This window comes from Aquarana catesbeiana, linkage group LG01, assembly GCF_042186555.1.
Source record: "Aquarana catesbeiana isolate 2022-GZ linkage group LG01, ASM4218655v1, whole genome shotgun sequence".
Lineage (NCBI taxonomy): Eukaryota > Metazoa > Chordata > Amphibia > Anura > Ranidae > Aquarana > Aquarana catesbeiana.
The window spans coordinates 527,851,011-527,870,742 of record NC_133324.1 but is presented as its reverse complement, the minus strand read 5'-3'; the positions used below and the strand labels follow the sequence as shown (position 1 = coordinate 527,870,742).

At 46.0% G+C, this 19,732-nt stretch overlaps 1 protein-coding gene across 1 annotated transcript in view; it reads right to left on the bottom strand.

The window, feature by feature from the left end:
- The window catches only part of CACTIN (cactin, spliceosome C complex subunit), a 491,157-nt gene that overhangs the window by 455,770 nt on the left and 15,655 nt on the right, over nt 1-19,732 (bottom strand). Inside the window, exon 2 of the mRNA XM_073594704.1 lies at nt 11,671-12,094. Coding sequence (XP_073450805.1) covers nt 11,671-12,094 — 424 coding nt within the window. The remainder of the gene's footprint in view (nt 1-11,670; nt 12,095-19,732) is intronic.

Genomic DNA, 19,732 nt, shown 5'->3' with positions numbered 1-19,732 from the left:
TATAACAAAGTATTGAGATGAACTTTTGATATTGACCAAATACTTATTTTCCACCATAATTTGCAAATAAATTCTTTCAAAAATCTGACAATGTGATTGTCTGGATTTGTTTCCACATTTTGTCTCATAGTTGAGGTATACCTATGATGACAATTACAGGCCTCTCATCTTTTTAAGTGGGAGAACTTGCACAATTGGTGGCTGACTAAATACTTTTTTGCCCGCTGTATGTTTACCTACATGTGCAGGCCCATACGATGTGTGTTTGAATTGTGGTGTGTATTGGGGTACTTTACAAACACTTTTATTATTTGTATACGTTGATTTTATTTTTACACTTTTTAATTTTTTTTCTTTATTGAATGTCATTGCTATCACAGAGGGGCTAACAAGACCCCTATGTGATGACATGTAATAGATGACAGGTCATCTTTATGGAGACACTGAAGGGGATTTGCTAAAACGGAAGCGTGCAAAATATGGTGCAGTCAGCTTTCACGTTTTCTTGCGAAAGCCTACTGTAAATGAACCAGCTGAAGTTTGAAGGGGATTGGCTACCATGCACAGCTGCACCAGATTCTGAGCGCTCCAGTTTTAGTAAATCTCCCCCGATGGTCTTTTAGACTTGAATTCCAATGCAGCTAATCAAACACAGACTGTGCTTGATGAGCTGCATCCTCAGCTACAGCAGCTGAGGAATGACAGTTATGAACCTGGAAGTGAAGCAACACATCATAACTTCTTTGTTCATTAGTTACAGGGGGCGGGATTGGGCACACCTTCAGAGCTAGAGGTGCGCATCTTCACTTGCCTAACGATTCGATTCGATTACGATCAGGTCAACGATTCGATTCGATTCCGCGATGCATCACGATGCATCACGATTACTGCGCGCGGTTTTCATAAAAAAAAATTCAAGCAGTCAGGAGAACTCCATTTTTTTTTTTTCTTTATCTGTTCTTAAAAAAAACAAAAAACACAACAGACATGATACAGGAGATGGTCAGAGACTGCAGACATGATACAGGAGATGGTCAGAGACTTCAGACATGATACAGGAGATGGTCAGAGACTGCATACATGATACAGGAGATGGTCAGAGACTGCAGACATAGTACAGGAGATGGTCAGAGACTGCAGACATAGTACAGGAGATGGTCAGAGACTGCAGACATACTACAGGAGATGGCCAGAGACTGCAAACATGATATAGGAGATGATCAGAGACTGCAGACATAGTACAGGAGATGGTCAGAGACTGCAGACATGATAGAGGAGATGGTCAGAGACTGCAGACATACTACAGGAGATGGTCAGAGACTGCAGACATGGTACAGGAGATGATCAGAGACTGCAGACATGATAGAGGAGATGATCAGAGACTGCAGACATAGTACAGGAGATGATCAGAGACTGCAGACATGATATAGGAGATGATCAGAGACTGCAGACATAGTACAGGAGATGATCAGAGACTGCAGACATGATATAGGAGATGATCAGAGACTGCAGACATAATACAGGAGATGATCAGAGACTGCAGACATAGTACAGGAGATGATCAGAGACTGCAGACATGATATAGGAGATGATCAGAGACTGCAGACATGATGCACCAAGTAGCCAGCATTGGGTTATAATGCGCTGCTGCTGCCATGGAGACAGAGACCAGCGCTGTCAATAGCAGTGCCAGGACAGCAACCCTGGTTGTTCGCCCACTGGTCCAGTGTCGGAGGATTCCCCCATCCACCTGGAATGTGTAGATGAGGAATTGGATCTTTTTTTTTTTTTTTTTTCAGTGTAATGACCAAACGAAAAAAGAGTGGGGGGAGGGAGACAGATAGGGGAGAGAAAGGGACAGTTCAGTGATGAATGTGTAATGAACAATGCAATGCTCACTTATTCAGGGACGAGGCTGGAAGTTCACACAGCTTGGAATGTGGAGCTGCTGACTGTTCTTCATATCTCCCGCGCACACCCCCTCCCCCCTCCTCTCTCTCTCTCTCTCTCTCTCCTTCACAGCTGTGTCGGGATAGGAGAGTGGGCGGGCTGGGCAGACACAGGGGGGGAGAGAGGAGGAGGAGGAGGAGGAGGAGGGGGGCAGCTGTATGCATGTAATCTCTGTCCGTTGCTGGGAGGGGGGAGTGAGCTTCGCTGGGCTGTGTGAGATGAGTGTCAGAGACACTCCGCTCAGCTGCAGCCACCGGCCCCTAAATGTACACACTGATTCTCCTGTCCTACGGACGGGAGAAATCAGTCTGTATCCTCAAACTGTCACAGAGATAATGGGGGTCTGGAAACACTGCAATGTCCCCCACAGTGCAGGATCTCCAGGGACTTCGGCAACCCCGATTGTCCTACCGCTCCCACGGATGTGATGACAGCTACAGTGATCTGTCTCACAGCTCCGTGGGGCTCTGCGCCCCGCACATCGGGGAGATAAGAGAGGACGTTGTCCCGTGTCTGAGGAGGGGGAGAGCCTGGGTGGGGGCAGTAGCTGAGGATACATCTCCCATTGACGGGGAACGGCGCCAGGCTTAGCCAGCCGATCAGTGGCTTGTCACCTCCAGCAGGCACTGCTATGCGGGGGGAGGTGGAGGAGCCGTAATGACGTCACGCATAATCGATTACGGCCGGATACCGCATCGATGCCGAATCGGGAAGGGCAGAATCGCGATGCATCGATGCGGCGATCATTTTCAACAGCCCTATTCAGAGCCCCATCAGGCAGTTCTACAGCCACCTGGATCATTTCTATCCCTTATATGTGTGCTTGCAACTCAATATGTTACATAAAGGAGGTATAGCAGATATACAAGTACTATAAATACAGAGAAGCGATAATACAGAATTACATTGTGTCAAAAAACAAAAACACATAACACTAATGTACTCACATATATTGATAACATATTGAAGATGGTGCTACACTCTGGCCAAGAATATCCCATACCTTCACATGGGCTGCGAGTGCAAGATGGAAAGGGGGAGAAAAAAAAAATCTTAGGAAAAACAAACTGTATGGCAAAAAGGAGCTGGCGATGCTTGCTAGCCCAACCAAAAAGAAATTTAATAGAGAAGTATGGGTTCATTTTATTTTGTTTTTTTGCATTAACTGAATCCTAGTGAGCTGCTACTAAGAAAAGTGGAATTTTCTGCCTTCATAAATGTGAAAAAAAAAAAAAAAAAAAAAAAAAAACACCTGTGGGAGGGGCTAAGGTCTCTTTTCCAGAGTCATCCTGACTATAATGTTGGGATCCACTCTCTTCTTCCTCCTCTGTATGATTGACATCATCTCCTGTCAGTCGGCAGGCTCCCGAGTTCAGCAGTGCTTCAGCTCCTCTCACCCTCCTTCCATTCAGGCTGTTCTCAATTCCACTTTCTTCACACAGATGCAGCTGCTCTCCCTGTCCTCTCTCTCCTACCTTCACCCCCCTCCCAGTCAGGCCATTCTGGATCAGAGTTTTCTTCACACATGCAGCTGTTTTCCCGTCAAGGCTGAGCTTTCACTGTGTCACTGACACAAACAGAAGAACTTCAGCCCTGCCGAACTCTCTCAGAAGTGCTCTCCTGCTGCAGAGAGGAGCAGGGAAGTGGCTGAATAACATTTTATTGTTTTCTTGTGCAGTATAGTCTCCCAGCTCAGCATACTGTTATGTGCTTCAATTTTTTGTTGACAGTGTGAAGTCACATTGCCATAAAAACAGGGGAACTTGACAAGCATACCCTTTCCAGCTTTTTGCTGGAACTTTAGCCTGTAGGAAAAGTGCAGCCACAGCTGAAAGCTGGGGAGGTGGTTACATCTGGAGTGATTCTCTCCCTTTAAAACTTTGAAGCCTAATGTGGACCACTACATAACCCTAAGGCCCCTTTCACACTGCAGCCACTTGAAAGGCGCGTGATTCAGCAGCGATTTCAGGGAATCTATGTGTAAATGTGAGGTCTGTGGACCTCAACTGGCATCAAAGTAGTACAGGGACTACTTTGAAGTCGCACAGACATGAATGGTACTCATTGGAAATCATGGAGTATGACTTGTCATGTGACTTTTCAGTCCCAAGTCGCAGGACAACTATCACAAGTGTGAAAGGGGCCTAAGCAGGACTTGGAAAGGGGACACTGTACAAACCGATCAACAAAGGAAAGAAAGTAAAGCTGTTCTGTGGTAAGGGTTAATACTATTTATACTATCCCATACTTCTCCTTTAATGTCCTGTTTAGTTAAATACCTTATCAAGGTAAAAAAAATTAAGGCACATAGAGTAAAAAAAAAAAAAATTACCGTACATAGGCCCTATTTGCTGTATCAAGCCAGTGAGAATACCACACGACAGACAATTGCCTGAAACTATGATTTACTGTATACAGTAGAAAATGAGACCACCCAATCAAATACAGTAGAGGAGGTTGCTGCAAATGTGCTTTAGGATAAAAAGGGAAAATATATACATAGTATAATCACCAAGTAGGACCCGCTAAAAAGGTGTCCAGAGAACAAAAATGCAGCAACCGTCCCCAAAGAAGGAGATCAGGGGGAAGTTACATACATACTGTACATACCACATATCTTACTGGGATGTAATGAATACAAAGCAGAGGGCAGCCAGGTTTGATAATGTGCAAACAGTGAGCCAGATGACTGCTTACTCAACTGGATCTAGATCTATATCTATCTATAGCTACATCTACATTGACACACATACACAGTATCTCACAAAAGTGAGTACACCCCTCACATTTTTGTAAATATATTATATCTTTTCATGTGACAACACTGAAGAAATGACACTTTGCTACAATGTAAAGTAGTGAGTGTACAGCTTGTATAACAGTGTAAATTTGCTCCCTCAAAATAACTCTCACAGCCATTAATGTCTAAACCGCTGGCAACAAAAGTGAGTACACCCCTAAGTGTCAATATTTTGTGTGGTCACCATTATTTTCCAGCACTGCCATAACCCTCTTGGGCATGGAGTTCACCAGTTGGCACTGGTGTCCTCTTCCACTCCTCCTTGAAGACATAGCAGAGGAGAGCAAAAAAAATCCCAAGAAATTCTTTAAGTATGTAAACATCAAACATTCTTTGTTTCTGTTAAAATTTTTTGTAAATAAGTACGTTTTCTCCTTCAATGACGGGCACTGATATGGCTGCACTGACGGGCACTGATACGGCGGCACTGATGGGCACCGATGAGGTGGCACCAATGAGGTGGCACTGACGGGCACTGATGATGGGCACTGATAGGCGGCACTGATGGGTGGCACTGGTATGCGGCACTGATGGGCACTCATAGGTGGCACCGATGGGCACTCATAGGTGGCATTGATTGGTACATATGGGTGGCACTGATGGGTGGCACTGATGGGCACAGACAGGTGGCACCAATGGGCAATGACAGGTTGCACCGATAAAACATATTGGGGGCATTGCTGGGCAGATCTGGAACATAATGGTGCCAATCAGTGCCCATTTGTGGGCACTGACTGGCACAGATTGTGCACATTGGGCACATGTGGATGGCCATGGGGTACATACCTGGCCATCCACATGTTGCCCCTTCCCTGGTGGTCCTAGTGGTGATCCCTGGTGGTCCAGTGTGGTGACCTGAGGGGGGGCTGCGCTGATAAACAATCAGCGCAGACCCCCCCTGTCAGGAGAACCGCCGATCGTCTCTCCTCTACTCGCATCTGTCGGACGCGAGTGAGGAAAAGCCGATCAACGGCTCTTCCCATTGACAGCGTGATCAGCCGTGATTGGACACGGCTGATCACGTGGTAAAGAGCCTCCGCCGGAGGCTCTTTACCAAGATCAGTGGAGCGGATCAGTGGATCAGTTTGTCGCGATGCGCGCCCCCGGGGGTGCGTGGCGGCATGTTATCCTGCTGGACGTCATATAACGCCCAGTCAGGATAACGGAACCACTTCCCGGACGTCAATCCGCTATAGGGCGGGCGGGAAGTGGTTAACCTATAAAATGACAGGCAAAGGTCGTCAGACTCGTCCACACAGCTGCTTTACAGATCCGTTCGGGGGTGGCACCAGCTTTCTCTGCCCAACTCACAGCCGAAGCTCTTGTAAAATGAGCCCAAATACTAACTGGACTCTCTTGCCCTGAAAAGGAATAGGCTTCTGTAATTTCCAACCATCTGGCAATGGTTCCCCTGGTAGCTTGTCTTCCTTTCTTACTACCAGCATATAAAACAAATAATGTGTCTGAGCGCCTAATGTTCTTAGTGGTTTCGAGGTAACTTAAGACTGCACTCAACAGCCAAAGTAAGGATTTCTTCTTCTTCTTTCCTGATAGATTGGAGCTAAATGTAGGAAGTATAATCTCCTGAACTCGATTTTGGACCACAGCGACCTTTGGTAAAAAATTAGGGATCAGAACAATTCTGTCAGAAAAAAAATGAAAAAAATTGCTCCCTGAATGACAAGTTTGGAAGCTTACTAATTCTTCCTGCTGTCATTATAGCCACAAAAAAAAAAAAAAAAAAAAACAGGTTTTTAATGTAATCAGTCTCAGGGAAGTTAAATCAATAGGCTCAAAGGATTCCCTGGTCAGAGGCTGTAGAACAACAGATAAGTCCCACTTTGGGCAGCCTCTAAATCACCACCGGTTTGGACCGGGTGAGGGTCTTGAAGAATCTAATCACTAAGGGTTTTGATGAGATGGGCTTTTCCAAAAACACCCCCAGTGAGTCAACCTGGACTTTAAGGGTACTGACTACCAAACCTTTATCTGCTCCATCTTGCAGGAATTCCAGAACAAAAGAAATATCCTCTAACCGGACGTAGTGCACCAAGAGTTGAAAATTTTCCAGACCTTGGATTTAAGTGCTCTGGTAACACTCTTTCTACTGGATAGGAGGGTAGCAACTAACATAACCAAAAATGTATTCTTCCTCAAAAGCTGTTTTTTTAGAAGCCAGGTTGTGAGTTTTAGCTTTGATACCTCCTGGTGCAATAGAGGGCCCTGTATCAACAAGTCCTGTCTCAACAGAAAGTGCCAATACAGTTTGAGCTGCATCAGGAGAAGGGATGAAAACCAAGCTCTCTTCAGAAGATTTTTGGCTGCGAAAGTGGAATCCACCCGAAATCTTCTGTAACCTACTGTGCGATTTAGCACTTTGAGATTTACAATCAGACGGCACTTTCCTGCGGATTTCTGAATAAGGAATACCCGTGAGTAGAAGCCCTGGAAAAACTCTTGTAGGGACCGGAACAATGACTCTGATCTCAGTTTCTGAATTGGGAACTTCATGAAGAGTCCTAATTGGATCCCTTGGAGCGTTAGTCACCAAAAACCTTATTGGTGGTTGTTTGGTGAATTTGATCGTATAACCCTGGCAGAGTATGTTTAAATTAAACTGGTTTTGAGTAATACTTCTCTGCTGCAGGAGGACTCCTGGAGCCTTCCCTGGACTGGGAGGAAGGAGTCACTGCGGTTTTTCAGAAGTCGCAGGAGCATTGAGGAGCACTCCATTCCTACTTTTGGGTTTTTGGAAGGACCATGGCTTCCTTTTCCCCTGCGTTTTATCTTCCTGCTGCCCTTTCTAGGGATGAAAAAAACGCCTTCTTTTTCTTGACCAGAAACAATTTCTTTTTAAATCGGCTGTATGGTCAAGAATGGATTCTAGTTCCGCTCCAAATAGCAAATCCCCTGCAAAGGGAATGCCACACAACCTGTTCTTTGATGCTACGTTGCCGGGCCAAGTTTTTAGCCATAAGGCCCCCCTGGCAGAGTTTGCCAATGCTGCGGACCTAGCCAACATACATATGGACTCTGCTGAAGCACCCGCAATGTATGCCACTGCTACAGATAAGGTTGTAAACAAATCCAGAATCTCTTGTTTCAGGGAATCCGCTGTAATATGGGATTTCATCTGATTAACCCAGTGCTCTAGATTGCTAGCAATGCATGTTGTTTCCATTGCCGGTTTCAAATTGTTTATGATTGATTGCCAGGCTTTAAGTAGGTCCATCCTCTTATCCATAGACTCCTTTAGAGTGCCCATATCTTCAAAATCTGTGGGAAGGCGGAATCTAGCTTTGGAACTTTATTCCAGATGGAGTCTGGGTCTTCCTCAAAAGGAAATTTTCTTTTGTGGGTCCAAGAAAAGAATGGTTTCTTCTACAGCTCCAGCCATTCTTTCTTAATTATGTCTGACTATCGAATGAACGGGAAAAAACGCGGCTTTTGGAGTCCCCTAGACCTGCATACATACAGTTGTGTAGGGAGAGATACTTCTACTCCTCCTCTACCCTAAGGTAGCATGGATTACTTTAAGGAGACCCTCTACCTCTTCCAGGGACATTTTGTATTTAGGGGCGGTATCTGCCTCATTTTCCTCCTCTTCTGAATCTGTCCCCCCCTGAGAGGATGAAACAGGATCTTGGGAAGTATCCTGGGAAGCCAGACCTTCATGCTGAATCAGAAAAACCCCCTCAGGTTCTAGGGTCCGCTGCGGGGCCCTAGCTTCCCCTGAGGGCTCAGGCTCTTCTCTCAGGTTTGACTTGAAAGCTTGAAAAGTGGCGCAGAGCTCATCCTTAATGGTTGTATCAAGATCACCACAAATGGATGGAGACTCCTTGACTAAATCTGTGAAACAATCTGCACAAAGGAGCTTTGTCCAGGCTTCGCTTAACTTTTCTTTGCAAACAGGGCACCTTCTCTTTACTGGTTGAACAGCACTTTTAGACTGGCAAACAGAAGAAAATAGAACCATGCTAAAGTACTGCTGCAGAGCAGACACAAATCTAAAAATGCCCAGGTGCACTAGGAAAGGACCTCTTACTTTCCTGTGCCCAAGCAAGCCCCACCACCACAACCAATCGTAGTGGAGCCCCCTGAGGCTAGGCAGAAGTGCTAACCATCTAGTCACTGTTCTACCAACAGGGAGAGCTCCTTCTAATGGTGGGCGGGGGGGTGATAACCCATAGAACGGCCCTCAGTAAATAGGAACACAGTTCCTTGCCTTGGCCTTGCTGGTGTCTTGGCTTGCCCCCTTATCCGATGCATCCTCCATTTACAGAGCGCACTGCGGTCGCGTGGCTGAACACATGGCCAGTTCCTGGATTCAAAGACGCCGCTGCGCCTACCAGGAACCGGAAGATAAAGGCACCAGGTGACCGTGCTCTCTCCCCCCTGTGCTTTGCGGTCGGAAATGACACCACACGCCCGACCCTGAAGTGCCGCCCCTTCCTGTGCACTGCACTGGATGTAACCGAGCTCTCCTCGGCCACCACAACAATGGTGGCCGCTTCAGCCTTCACCGCCGCTGCCCCACACTGCGGGAGGCAAGCGGGGGCCTCTAAACACTGCCAATCTGTCTAATACAGGGCAGCACTCCCAGGCAGTACAGGCTCTCCCCGAGCATGGAAGGGGGAGAGAGAGACCATGGGAACCATCCAGCTAGAAGGCAAGTGGGAGGATCACAAACTCCTGGCAGAAAAAATAAAAATATTTTCAAATGAGAAACTCTTGTCCTGAGAGATCCTGGCTTCCACCAAAGGTGTTCCTACTGGCTGGAGGAAACAAAAAAAAAAAAAAAAAAAAACTTAAGGCAAGCTGGGTGGAGGCCTCCTATTAAAGCTTTGGATGATGTGGTGTTTCCTGTTGTGGGATGAGCCATGAAATCTCAGGTGCTGTCCTGGAAGACGTTTTGGGAAAATTAGATTATTACATAAATCTAGGGATGCACCGAAAATTTCGATTGCCGAAACAAGTCAGCCGAAAATTGTGTTTTCGGCATATTGCCGGAAAAAAAAAAAAAAAGCCGATGAGGCGCCGATAACTGCACATGCGCAGTAGCAGTGCCCGTGCCGCCGGGTGCTGCCCATTGCGGGGACCTGTCCTCCCCTCCTTCCTCCCCTTGCAGAGCGGCGATCTCCCTGTGTCAGGGAGCTAAATTGCCCGGGCCGCAGTAACAATGTTCCGTCTCCTGTGATAGACGGCACAGTGATCCAATGCCGGGACATTGAATCAGTGTGACGTGATCACAGGAAGCGGGACAATGCTACTGTGGCCCGGACAATGACAATTCAAATCCAGCTCTGTGACACTGCAGGAGATCGTCGCTCTGATCCGGGCACAGGCAGGCTGCACCTGACAGGCACAGGCAGGCTTCATCCACGCACTGGTGAGAGGCTGCATCTTATGGGCACAAGCAGGCCGCATCTTCAGACACTGGTGAGATCTTATGGGCACAGGCAAGTGGTAAGGTTGCATTGATCTTTTGCATCATGTCTGCAGTCTCTGACCATCTCCCGTCTGCTAGAGGTGCATCAAATGGAAATTTTGCTAATACTCTTAGCAGTGTGTTTAAGTTTAAGGAAAAGATTGCAGACATGATTCAAGAGATGGTTAGAGACTGCGGACTGCATTTTTCTTGAGCTTTTCTTGCACTAAAGGTGCCAATAATGGCCAACAATAAATTCATATTAATTTAAATTTATATTAATTAAAAAAGTTGAATATAATACAATTATATATACAAAATTATAAATATATTTAAAAACTTCGGTACCAACATTTCTATTCAGTGCACCAAAAAAAAAAAAAATTAAAAAAAAGGATTAACAGAAATGGCTTACTGAAAAGTATGCCCACGTACAGTATACTATGCACTGGGGATCCTTTTGCATGAATTACTGCATCAATGTAGCGTAGCATGGAGCCGATCAATGATTTTTTTTTCTTTATAAGGCTAGACAGGTTAGTGTTAGATCATGGATGTGATTTTAGTGTAAGGCTGGACTTCCACTTTCATGCTTCCTTCCCTCTGCTGTCCAGCTTTATGGAGATGTTGAATGAATTTTCCAGCAACACTTGCCACCTGCCCACACTGTCAAAAGTACCAATACCTGGTTTAATAATCATGGTATCGCTGTACCTGATTGACCAGCAAACTCGCCTGACCTAAACCCCATAGAGAATCTGTGGGGTATTGTCAAGAGAAAGATGAGACACCAGACCCAACAATGCAGACGAGCTGAAAGCCGCCATCAAAGCAACCTGGGCTTCCATAACACCTCAGCAGTGCCACAGGCTGATCGCCTTCATGCCACACCGCATTGATGCAGTAATTCATGCAAAAGGAGCCCCGATCAAGTACTGGGTGCATACTATACTGTACATGGACATACTTTTCAATAAGCCAACATTTCTGTATTAAAAATATATATATTTTTTATATTAGTCTTATGTAATCATATTTTCTGAGATACTGAATTTTGGGTTTTCACTAGCTGTAAGCCATAATCATCAAAATTAAAAGAAAGAAATGCTTGAAATATTTCACTCTGTGTAAACACATCTATAGAAAATATGAGTATCACTTTTTAAATTGAATTACTGAAATAAATTAACTTTATGATTATATTCCAAATTTTATGAGATGAACCTGTATGTTCACTAAAATAACGAGTAAAAATAACAAAATATTGCCAACTGCATACAAGTTTCCACCAAACATATGGTTTAGAGGAAAAATAAAAACACATTCAGCCACTGAAGCCATGCTACATATAACGGTTTGTACTGATAGCATTTAAATGGCATGTTTTAACCTATTAGTATAGGTATTCATCATACAGGCGTGCCTATGTGTAACAGGTAGGTCTGGCTATCCAGCAAAATTTTTAAACCGACAGCAAAATTTGTAATCTAACCTTGCTCCAGGTAAAAGTGCCTAGCAAGTTGTTATCTCCAAATGGGTTATCCGTATTGGTGTACCCCATGTACTCTTTTCCCCAGCCCATGTTCTCCCGTTTCTTTCTCTCTTTGGCTTCTTTTTTGGCTAAACGCCTGGCTCTTTTTTCCTCTGGCGTTTCCATAGCTTTCATAAGCTCCTTTTTTTTCTTGTTTTCATCTTTTAGATTCAAACACTCTTGCAAAGTAAGACCTCCAAAAGAAATTCCCTTTGGGCTTTGTGACCTTGCTGGCGATGAAGAAGACACGGAAGACAGTGAGCACGTAGATGTTGATTTCCTCTTTCTGTTGTCTGCGTTGCCTCTGTCATCTTGATCAGATTCAGATGAAGATTTCTTCTGGCTCTTTTCTCTTTTAATTTTGTCCCTTTCACCAGATCTTGATCTTAAGACAAAAGAAAAGGATTGCAATGAAGACAGTAACACAGTGCTTAAAATGGTTGTAACCCAAAAAAAAAAAAAAAAAAAAAAGAAGAACATGCGCCTGTCGTTTAAGGGCACGAGATATCGCACAGTGCTTCTGCCATGTCATTTGTCCCTTTCCATGTTGTACAATACCTGGTTGATCTTGCCTGTTCCTGCGTTCCCCTGTGTGCACTGACCACGCTTATCAGCTTATGGCTGCCAATCCCTGATAGCATGGTCAGATTACCTGCCTCCACCATCCTGCTGCTTTTGTGAGCCCATCTCCTCCCCGCCCCTCCCCTCCTGCCTTGATTAAGTATTTTGCTGCAGCTGCTCCTCTCTTTTGGTAAAGTGGTTGTAAAGTAACATCCGTTATAAAATACTTTTATCCTCTCTGTTTCAGAAACATATCAAGTACAGTGTGGGTGTTTTTTTATTATTATTAAAGCTAAATACCTTCTCTGCCCAGCTCTGCTGTGTGGTCACATGTCGTCTTTCTGCTAGCTTGCATATGCCAGAGGGGAATCTCAGCCCCTCCCACTGTACTTCTTAGATCAAGAAGGAGAGCAGAGTGAGGACATGTGACCACACATCAGAGCTTGGTTAAGAAGTTATTTAGCTTTATAATAAAAAAGTAAAACAAAAAAACAACAAACATTATTTATGTTTCTAAAACAGAGGATACAAGAATATAATAGATGTGACTTTATAAGCACTTTAAGCCACATTTCAACACATCTCATCCCACCAAGAAGCCGGCTTTAAAATCATAGGGGCCAGCACTATGCAACATGCATATTACTATATAGGTAGAAGGATATATATTTAAAGGGTAACTCCATCTTCGTGGGGGAAAAAAAATAGCAAATAAAGAAAAAATAATATAGTGTATACAATTGCGACACAAGTCATATTGTGGGTGAAGGTTATTAACCACTTGCCGGCTGGGCCATAGTTGAAAGACGGCTACAGCGCAGTCGGCTTATTCTGGCAGGGCGTCCATGGACATCCTCCCAGAATCTTGCTCTTGCGCGCACCCGGGAACAATCGTGACCACCGGGTCCAGAGGACCCGGCGCATCACGGTAAATGGCCACTAATAGCTCCCGTTTACCACGTAATTGCTCCGTCAATGACGGAGCGATCACATGTAAACAAACCTGCATCACGTCCGGTTCCTCCCTCCCCTCTCTGTACAGTGTGAGGGGAGAGGGGGAGAGATTGAGTGCTGCAGCACTGTGGGCTGGATGCATAGTGCCCACAGCGCCGATATGTGCCCACTCCAGCTGTTTAGCCAGCCATACCCAGCCATCCATACTCCGCCATACATACTCATCCATCCTCAGCCATAAATACTCATCCATCCATACTCAGCCATACATACTCAGCAATACCCAGCCATACTTAGCCGTACTCAGCCATCCCATCCATACCCAGCCGTACCAAGTTGTACCCAGTCATACCCAGCAATACTCAGTCGTACTCGGCCATACCATACCCAGCCATACTCAGCTGTACCCAGTCATACTCATTCATGCTCAGTCATCCCATTCATACTCCGCCATCCCCAGCCACGGCTCAGCCATGCCACATCAGTTCTCATCCATGCCACTACAGTGCTTCACAAAAGTGTAATAGGTAGTCAAATTAGATTTGAAACTTATGCCCCTAAAACACCTGACGGTGCTCCCTGCATGTTGGGCCTCTATGTGGCCAGGCTGTGTAAAAGGCTCACTTTTGGCTATGTTGACCATATATCTGCCTGCTGCCTCTACTGACTTTGGACAGTATTTCTGCCAGGACACCTCTACCTGCTACCTGGACCTGTGCTTTGGCTGTGCTCTGGCTGTGCTGACAGTATCTCTATGGACAGTATTCCTGCCTGCTGTCTGGATGATTGCTTTTGCTGTCGCTGACCTCATTCCTACCTGCTGCCCGGACCGATGCTCTCCTCTGTGGACCACTGCACTTCTAAAACACCAGGCAATCTTTTGTTGTTATTTGGTATGTACCTGCTATGTGATCGGTAGTCAGAAAATTACATGTGTAATTAATGCTGCTAGGATGCCTGGAGGTGCTACTTGGATGTTGGACCTCTGTATGTGGCCAGGCTGTTTAAAAGTCTCAAACATGTGGTATCGCCATACTCAGGAGGATTAGGAGAATCTATTTTGGGGTGTAATTTTTGGTATGTACAAGCTGTATGTTAGAAGTATTGTATAAATGGACAACTTTGTGTAAAAAAAAAAAAAAAAAAAAAAAAGCGCGTTTTCATTTTCTTTACACATTTTCCAAAAACTTGTAGAAAAAAAATGACATGTTCAAAAGACTCATTATGCCTTATAGATTATACATTGGGTTGTTTTCTTTCCAAAATAGGGTAATTTTAGGGGCGTTTCCATTGTCCTAGTGCTCCAGGGACTTCAAAAGTGTAATGCCCCGTACACACGGTCGGATTTTCCGATGCAAAATGTCCGATCGGAGCATGTTGTCGGAAATTCCGACCGTGTGTGGGCTCCATCGGATATTTTCCATCGGATTTTCCGACACACAAAGTTGGAGAGCAGGAGATAAAATTTTCCGACAACAAAATCCGTTGTCGGAAATTCCGATCGTGTGTACACAAATCCGACGGACAAAGTGCCACGCATGCTCAGAATAAATAAAGAGATGAAAGCTATTGGCCACTGCCCCGTTTATAGTCCCGACGTACATGTTTTACGTCACCGCGTTTAAAACGATTGGATTTTCCGACAACTTTGTGTGACCGGGTGTATGCAAGACAAGTTTGAGCCAACATCCGTCTGAAAAAATCCTAGGATTTTGTTGTCGGAATGTCCGAACAAAGTCCGACCGTGTGTACGGGGCATTAGAGGTAGTCAAGAAATTAGATGTGTAATTTATGCTCCAAGAACGCCTGGCGGTGCTCCCTGCATGTTGCGCCTCTGTATGTGGCCATACTGTGTAAAAGTCTCACACATGTGGTATCACCATACTCAGGAGGCGTAGTAGAATGTGTTTTGGGGTGTACTTTGTGCTATGCATATGCTGTGTGTGAGAAATAACCAGCTAATATAACAATTTTTGTGAAAAAAAAAAAAAAAAAATTATCTTGATTTTGCAAAGAATTGAGGGAAAAAAATTACAACTTCAAAAAACTCACCATGCCTCTTACTAAATACTTTGGAATGTCTACTTTCCAAAAAGGGGTCATTTGGGGGGTACTTGTACTTTCCTGGCTTGTTAGCCCCGGTTCACACAGTGGCGGCACGACTTGCAGGTCGCCTACACGACTGCCACGGCAACTTGCAAAACGACTTCTGTATAGAAGTCTATGCAAGTCGCCCCAAGTCACCCCCAAAGTAGTACAGGAACCTTTTTCTAAGTCGGAGCGACTTGCGTCGCTCCTATTAGAACGGTTCCATTGTACAGAACGGGAGGCGACTTGTCAGGCGGCTAGGTCGCCTGACAAGTCGCCCCCTGTGTGAACCGGCACTTAGGGTCTCAAGAATTGAGGCCGTCAAGTACATCAGGTGTGATCAATTTTCAGAGATTGGCACAATAGCTTGTTGACTAACTTTTACAAAGACCAAATAATGTACACCAATTTGGGTTATTTTTACCAAAAGATATGTAGTAGTATAAATTTTGCCCAAAATGTATGAAGAAAAATTTCTAATTTGCTAAATTTTATAAACGGAAACGAAGAAAAATTCATTATATTACAGAATTAAATACCACCAAAAGAAAGCTCTATTTGTGTGAAAAAAAGAAAAGGACAAAAATTTCATATACACGTAAAAGCCAGTAAATTAGAATATTTTGAAAAACTTGATTTATTTCAGTAATTGCATTCAAAAGGTGTAACGTGTACATTATATTTATTCATTGCACACAGACTGATGCATTCAAATGTTTATTTCATTTAATTTTGATGATTTGAAGTGGCAACAAATGAAAATCCAAAATTCCGTGTGTCACAAAATTAGAATATTGTGTAAGGGTTAAATTTTGAAGACACCTGGTGCCACAAACTAATCAGCTGATTAACTCAAAACACCTGCAAAGGGCTTTAAATGGTCTCTCAGGCTGGGTTCACACTGGTCCGACAAACGCTCCGACATTGGGAGCTCATGTCGCATGACGTGTGAAATTTAATGTTTCCCTATGGGAGCCGTCCTAACTGGTCCGACACAAGTCGTTCCGACTTTAGAAATGCTCCCTGTACTACTTTGGTCCGACTTTGATCCTACTTCAGCCTATTGACTATCATTGAAGTCGGATCAAAGTCGGATTGCCGTCTCGCATGATCCGACTTCGGCACGCGACTTGTGCTCAGATCATCTTGAGGGGGAACTCCGCGCCAAATTTTAGATAAAAATCCGGCATGGGTTCCCCCTCCAAGAGCATACCAGGCCCTTGGGTCTGGTATGGACCTTGAGGGGAACCCCCTACGCCGAAAAAGCGGCATGGGGGGTCCCCCCAATCCATACCAGACCCTTATCCGAGCACGCAGCCCGGCCGGACAGGAATGGGGGTGGGGACGAGCGAGCGCCCCCCCCCCTCCTGAACCGTACCAGGCCGCATGCCCTCAACATGGGGGGTTGTTGCCTTGGGGGAGGGGGGCGCGCTGCGGCCCCCCCACCCCAAAGCACCTTGTCCCCATGTTGATGAGGACAAGGGCCTCTTCCCGACAACCCTGGCCGTTGGTTGTCGGGGTCTGCGGGCGGGGGGCTTATCGGAATCCGGGAGCCCCCTTTAATAAGGGAGCCCCCAGATCCCGGCCCCCCACCCTATGTGAATGAGTATGGGGTACAGCGTACCCCTACCCATTCACCTAGGAAAAAAGTGTCAATTTAAAAAAAAACACTACACAGATTTTTAAAGCATTTTATTAGACAGCTCCGGGGGTCTTCTTCCGACTTCGGGGGTCTCTCCGGTTCTTCTCCACGCTCTCCGGATCTTCTGCCGGGCTCCTCCGCTCTCTTCTGCTCTTTTGCTAAAGCGGAGGAGCCTGGTCTTCTGCCTTCTGCCTTCTGCCTTCTGCCCTCTTCTCCTGATGTTGACACGACGCTCTCTGGGGCTAGAATGCTCTCTGTGCGCTCTGCTCTGACTTATATAGGCGGTGACCCCGCCCCCTTATGCCGTCACAGTCCCTGGGCATGCTGGGACTGTGACGTTTTAGGGGGCGTGGTCATCACCCGATGACCACGCCCCCTAAAACGTCACAGTCCCAGCATGCCCAGGGACTGTGACGGCATAAGGGGGCGGGGTCACCGCTTATATAAGTCAGAGCAGAGCGCACAGAGAGCATTCTAGCCCCAGAGAGCGTCGTGTCAACATCAGGAGAAGAGGGCAGAAGGCAGAAGGCAGAAGGCAGAAGGCAGAAGATTGAAGACCAGGCTCCTCCGCTTTAGCAAAAGAGCGGCAAAAGAGCAGAAGAGAGCGGAGGAGCCCGGCAGAAGATCCGGAGAGCGTGGAGAAGAACCGGAGAGACCCCCGAAGTCGGAAGAAGACCCCCGGAGCTGTCTAATAAAATGCTTTAAAAATCTGTGTAGTGTTTTTTTTTAAATTGACACTTTTTTCCTAGGTGAATGGGTAGGGGTACGCTGTACCCCATACTCATTCACATAGGGTGGGGGGCCGGGATCTGGGGGCTCCCTTATTAAAGGGGGCTCCCGGATTCCGATAAGCCCCCCGCCCGCAGACCCCGACAACCAACGGCCAGGGTTGTCGGGAAGAGGCCCTTGTCCTCATCAACATGGGGACAAGGTGCTTTGGGGTGGGGGGGCCGAAGCGCGCCCCCCTCCCCCAAGGCAACACCCCCCCATGTTGAGGGCATGCGGCCTGGTACGGTTCAGGAGGGGGGGGGGCGCTCGCTCGTCCCCACCCCCATTCCTGTCCGGCCGGGCTGCGTGCTCGGATAAGGGTCTGGTATGGATTGGGGGCGACCCCCCACGCCGTTTTTTCGGCGTAGGGGGTTCCCCTCAAGGTCCATACCAGACCCAAGGGCCTGGTATGCTTCTGGAGGGGGAACCCATGCCGGTTTTTTATTTAAAATTTGGCGCGGAGTTCCCCCCTAAAGATTCATACCAAACACAGTGCCGGCATTGGCGGGGATCCAAGTCGGATCCCCGTTCATTGAAAGTCGGACACATGCCGGCTTCTGTCGCAGGGCAAAGTCGGATCCAAAGTAGGACGGCTGTCGTGTCGCACCAGTGTGAACCCAGCCTCAGTCCAGTTCTGAAGCCTACACAAACATGGGGAAGACTTCAGATTTGACAGCTGTCCAAAAGGCGACCATCGACACATTGCACAAGGAGGGAAAGACACAAAAGGTTATTGCTGAAGAGGCTGGCTGTTCTCAGAGCTCTGTGTCCAAACACATTAATAGAGAGGCAAAGAGAAGGAAAAACTGTGGTCAGAAAAAGTGTACAAGCGATAGGGATCACCGCGCCCTAGTCAAGATTGTGAAAAAAAACCCATTCAAAAATGTGGGGGAGATTCACAAGGAGTGGACAGCTGCTGGAGTCAGTGCTTCAAGATCCACCACCAAGAGACGCTTGAAAAGACATGGGTTTCAACTGCCGCATACCTCGTGTCAAGCCACTGTTGACCAAGAAACAGCGCGAAAACCGTCTCACCTGGGCTAAGGAAAAAAAGAGCTGGACTGCTGCTGAGTGGTCCAAAGTCATGTTTTCTGACGAAAGCAAATTTTGCATTTCCTTTGGAAATCGAGGTCCCAGAGTCTGGAGGAAGACAGGAGAGGCACAGGATCCACGTTGCCTGAAGTCTAGTGTAAAGTTTCCACCATCAGTGATGGTTTGGGGTGCCATGTCATCTGCTGGTGTCGGTCCACTCTGTTTCCTGAGATCCAGGGTCAACGCAGCCGTCTACCAGCAAGTTTAGAGCACTTCATGCTTCCTGCTGCTGACCTGCTCTATGGAGATGGAGATTTCAGGTTCCAACAGGACTTGGCGCCTGCACACAGCGCAAAATCTACCCGTGCCTGGTTTATGGACCATGGTATTTCTGTTCTAAATTGGCCAGCCAACTCCCCTGACCTTAGCCCCATAGAAAATCTGTGGGGTATTGTGAAAAGGAAGATGCAGAATGCCAGACCCAACAACGCAGAAGAGTTGAAGGCCACTATCAGAGCAACCTGGGCTCTCATAACACCTGAGCAGTGCCAGAAACTCATCGACTCCATGCCACGCCGCATTAATGCAGTAATTGATGCAAAAGGAGCTCCAACCAAGTATTGAGTATTGTACATGCTCATATTTTTCATTTTCATACTTTTCAGTTGGCCAACATTTCTAAAAAATCCCTTTTTTGTATTAGCCTTAAGTAATATTCTAATTTTGTGACACACGGAATTTTGGAATTTCATTTGTTGCCACTTCAAATCATCAAAATTAAATGAATTAAACATTTGAATGCATCAGTCTGTGTGCAATGAATAAATATAATGTACAAGTTACACCTTTTGAATGCAATTACTGAAATAAATCAAGTTTTTCAAAATATTCGAATTTACTGGCTTTTACCTGTAAGTACAATGTTGCATGACTGAGTAATTGTCATTCAAAAGTCTGAGAGCACCGAAAGCTGAAAAT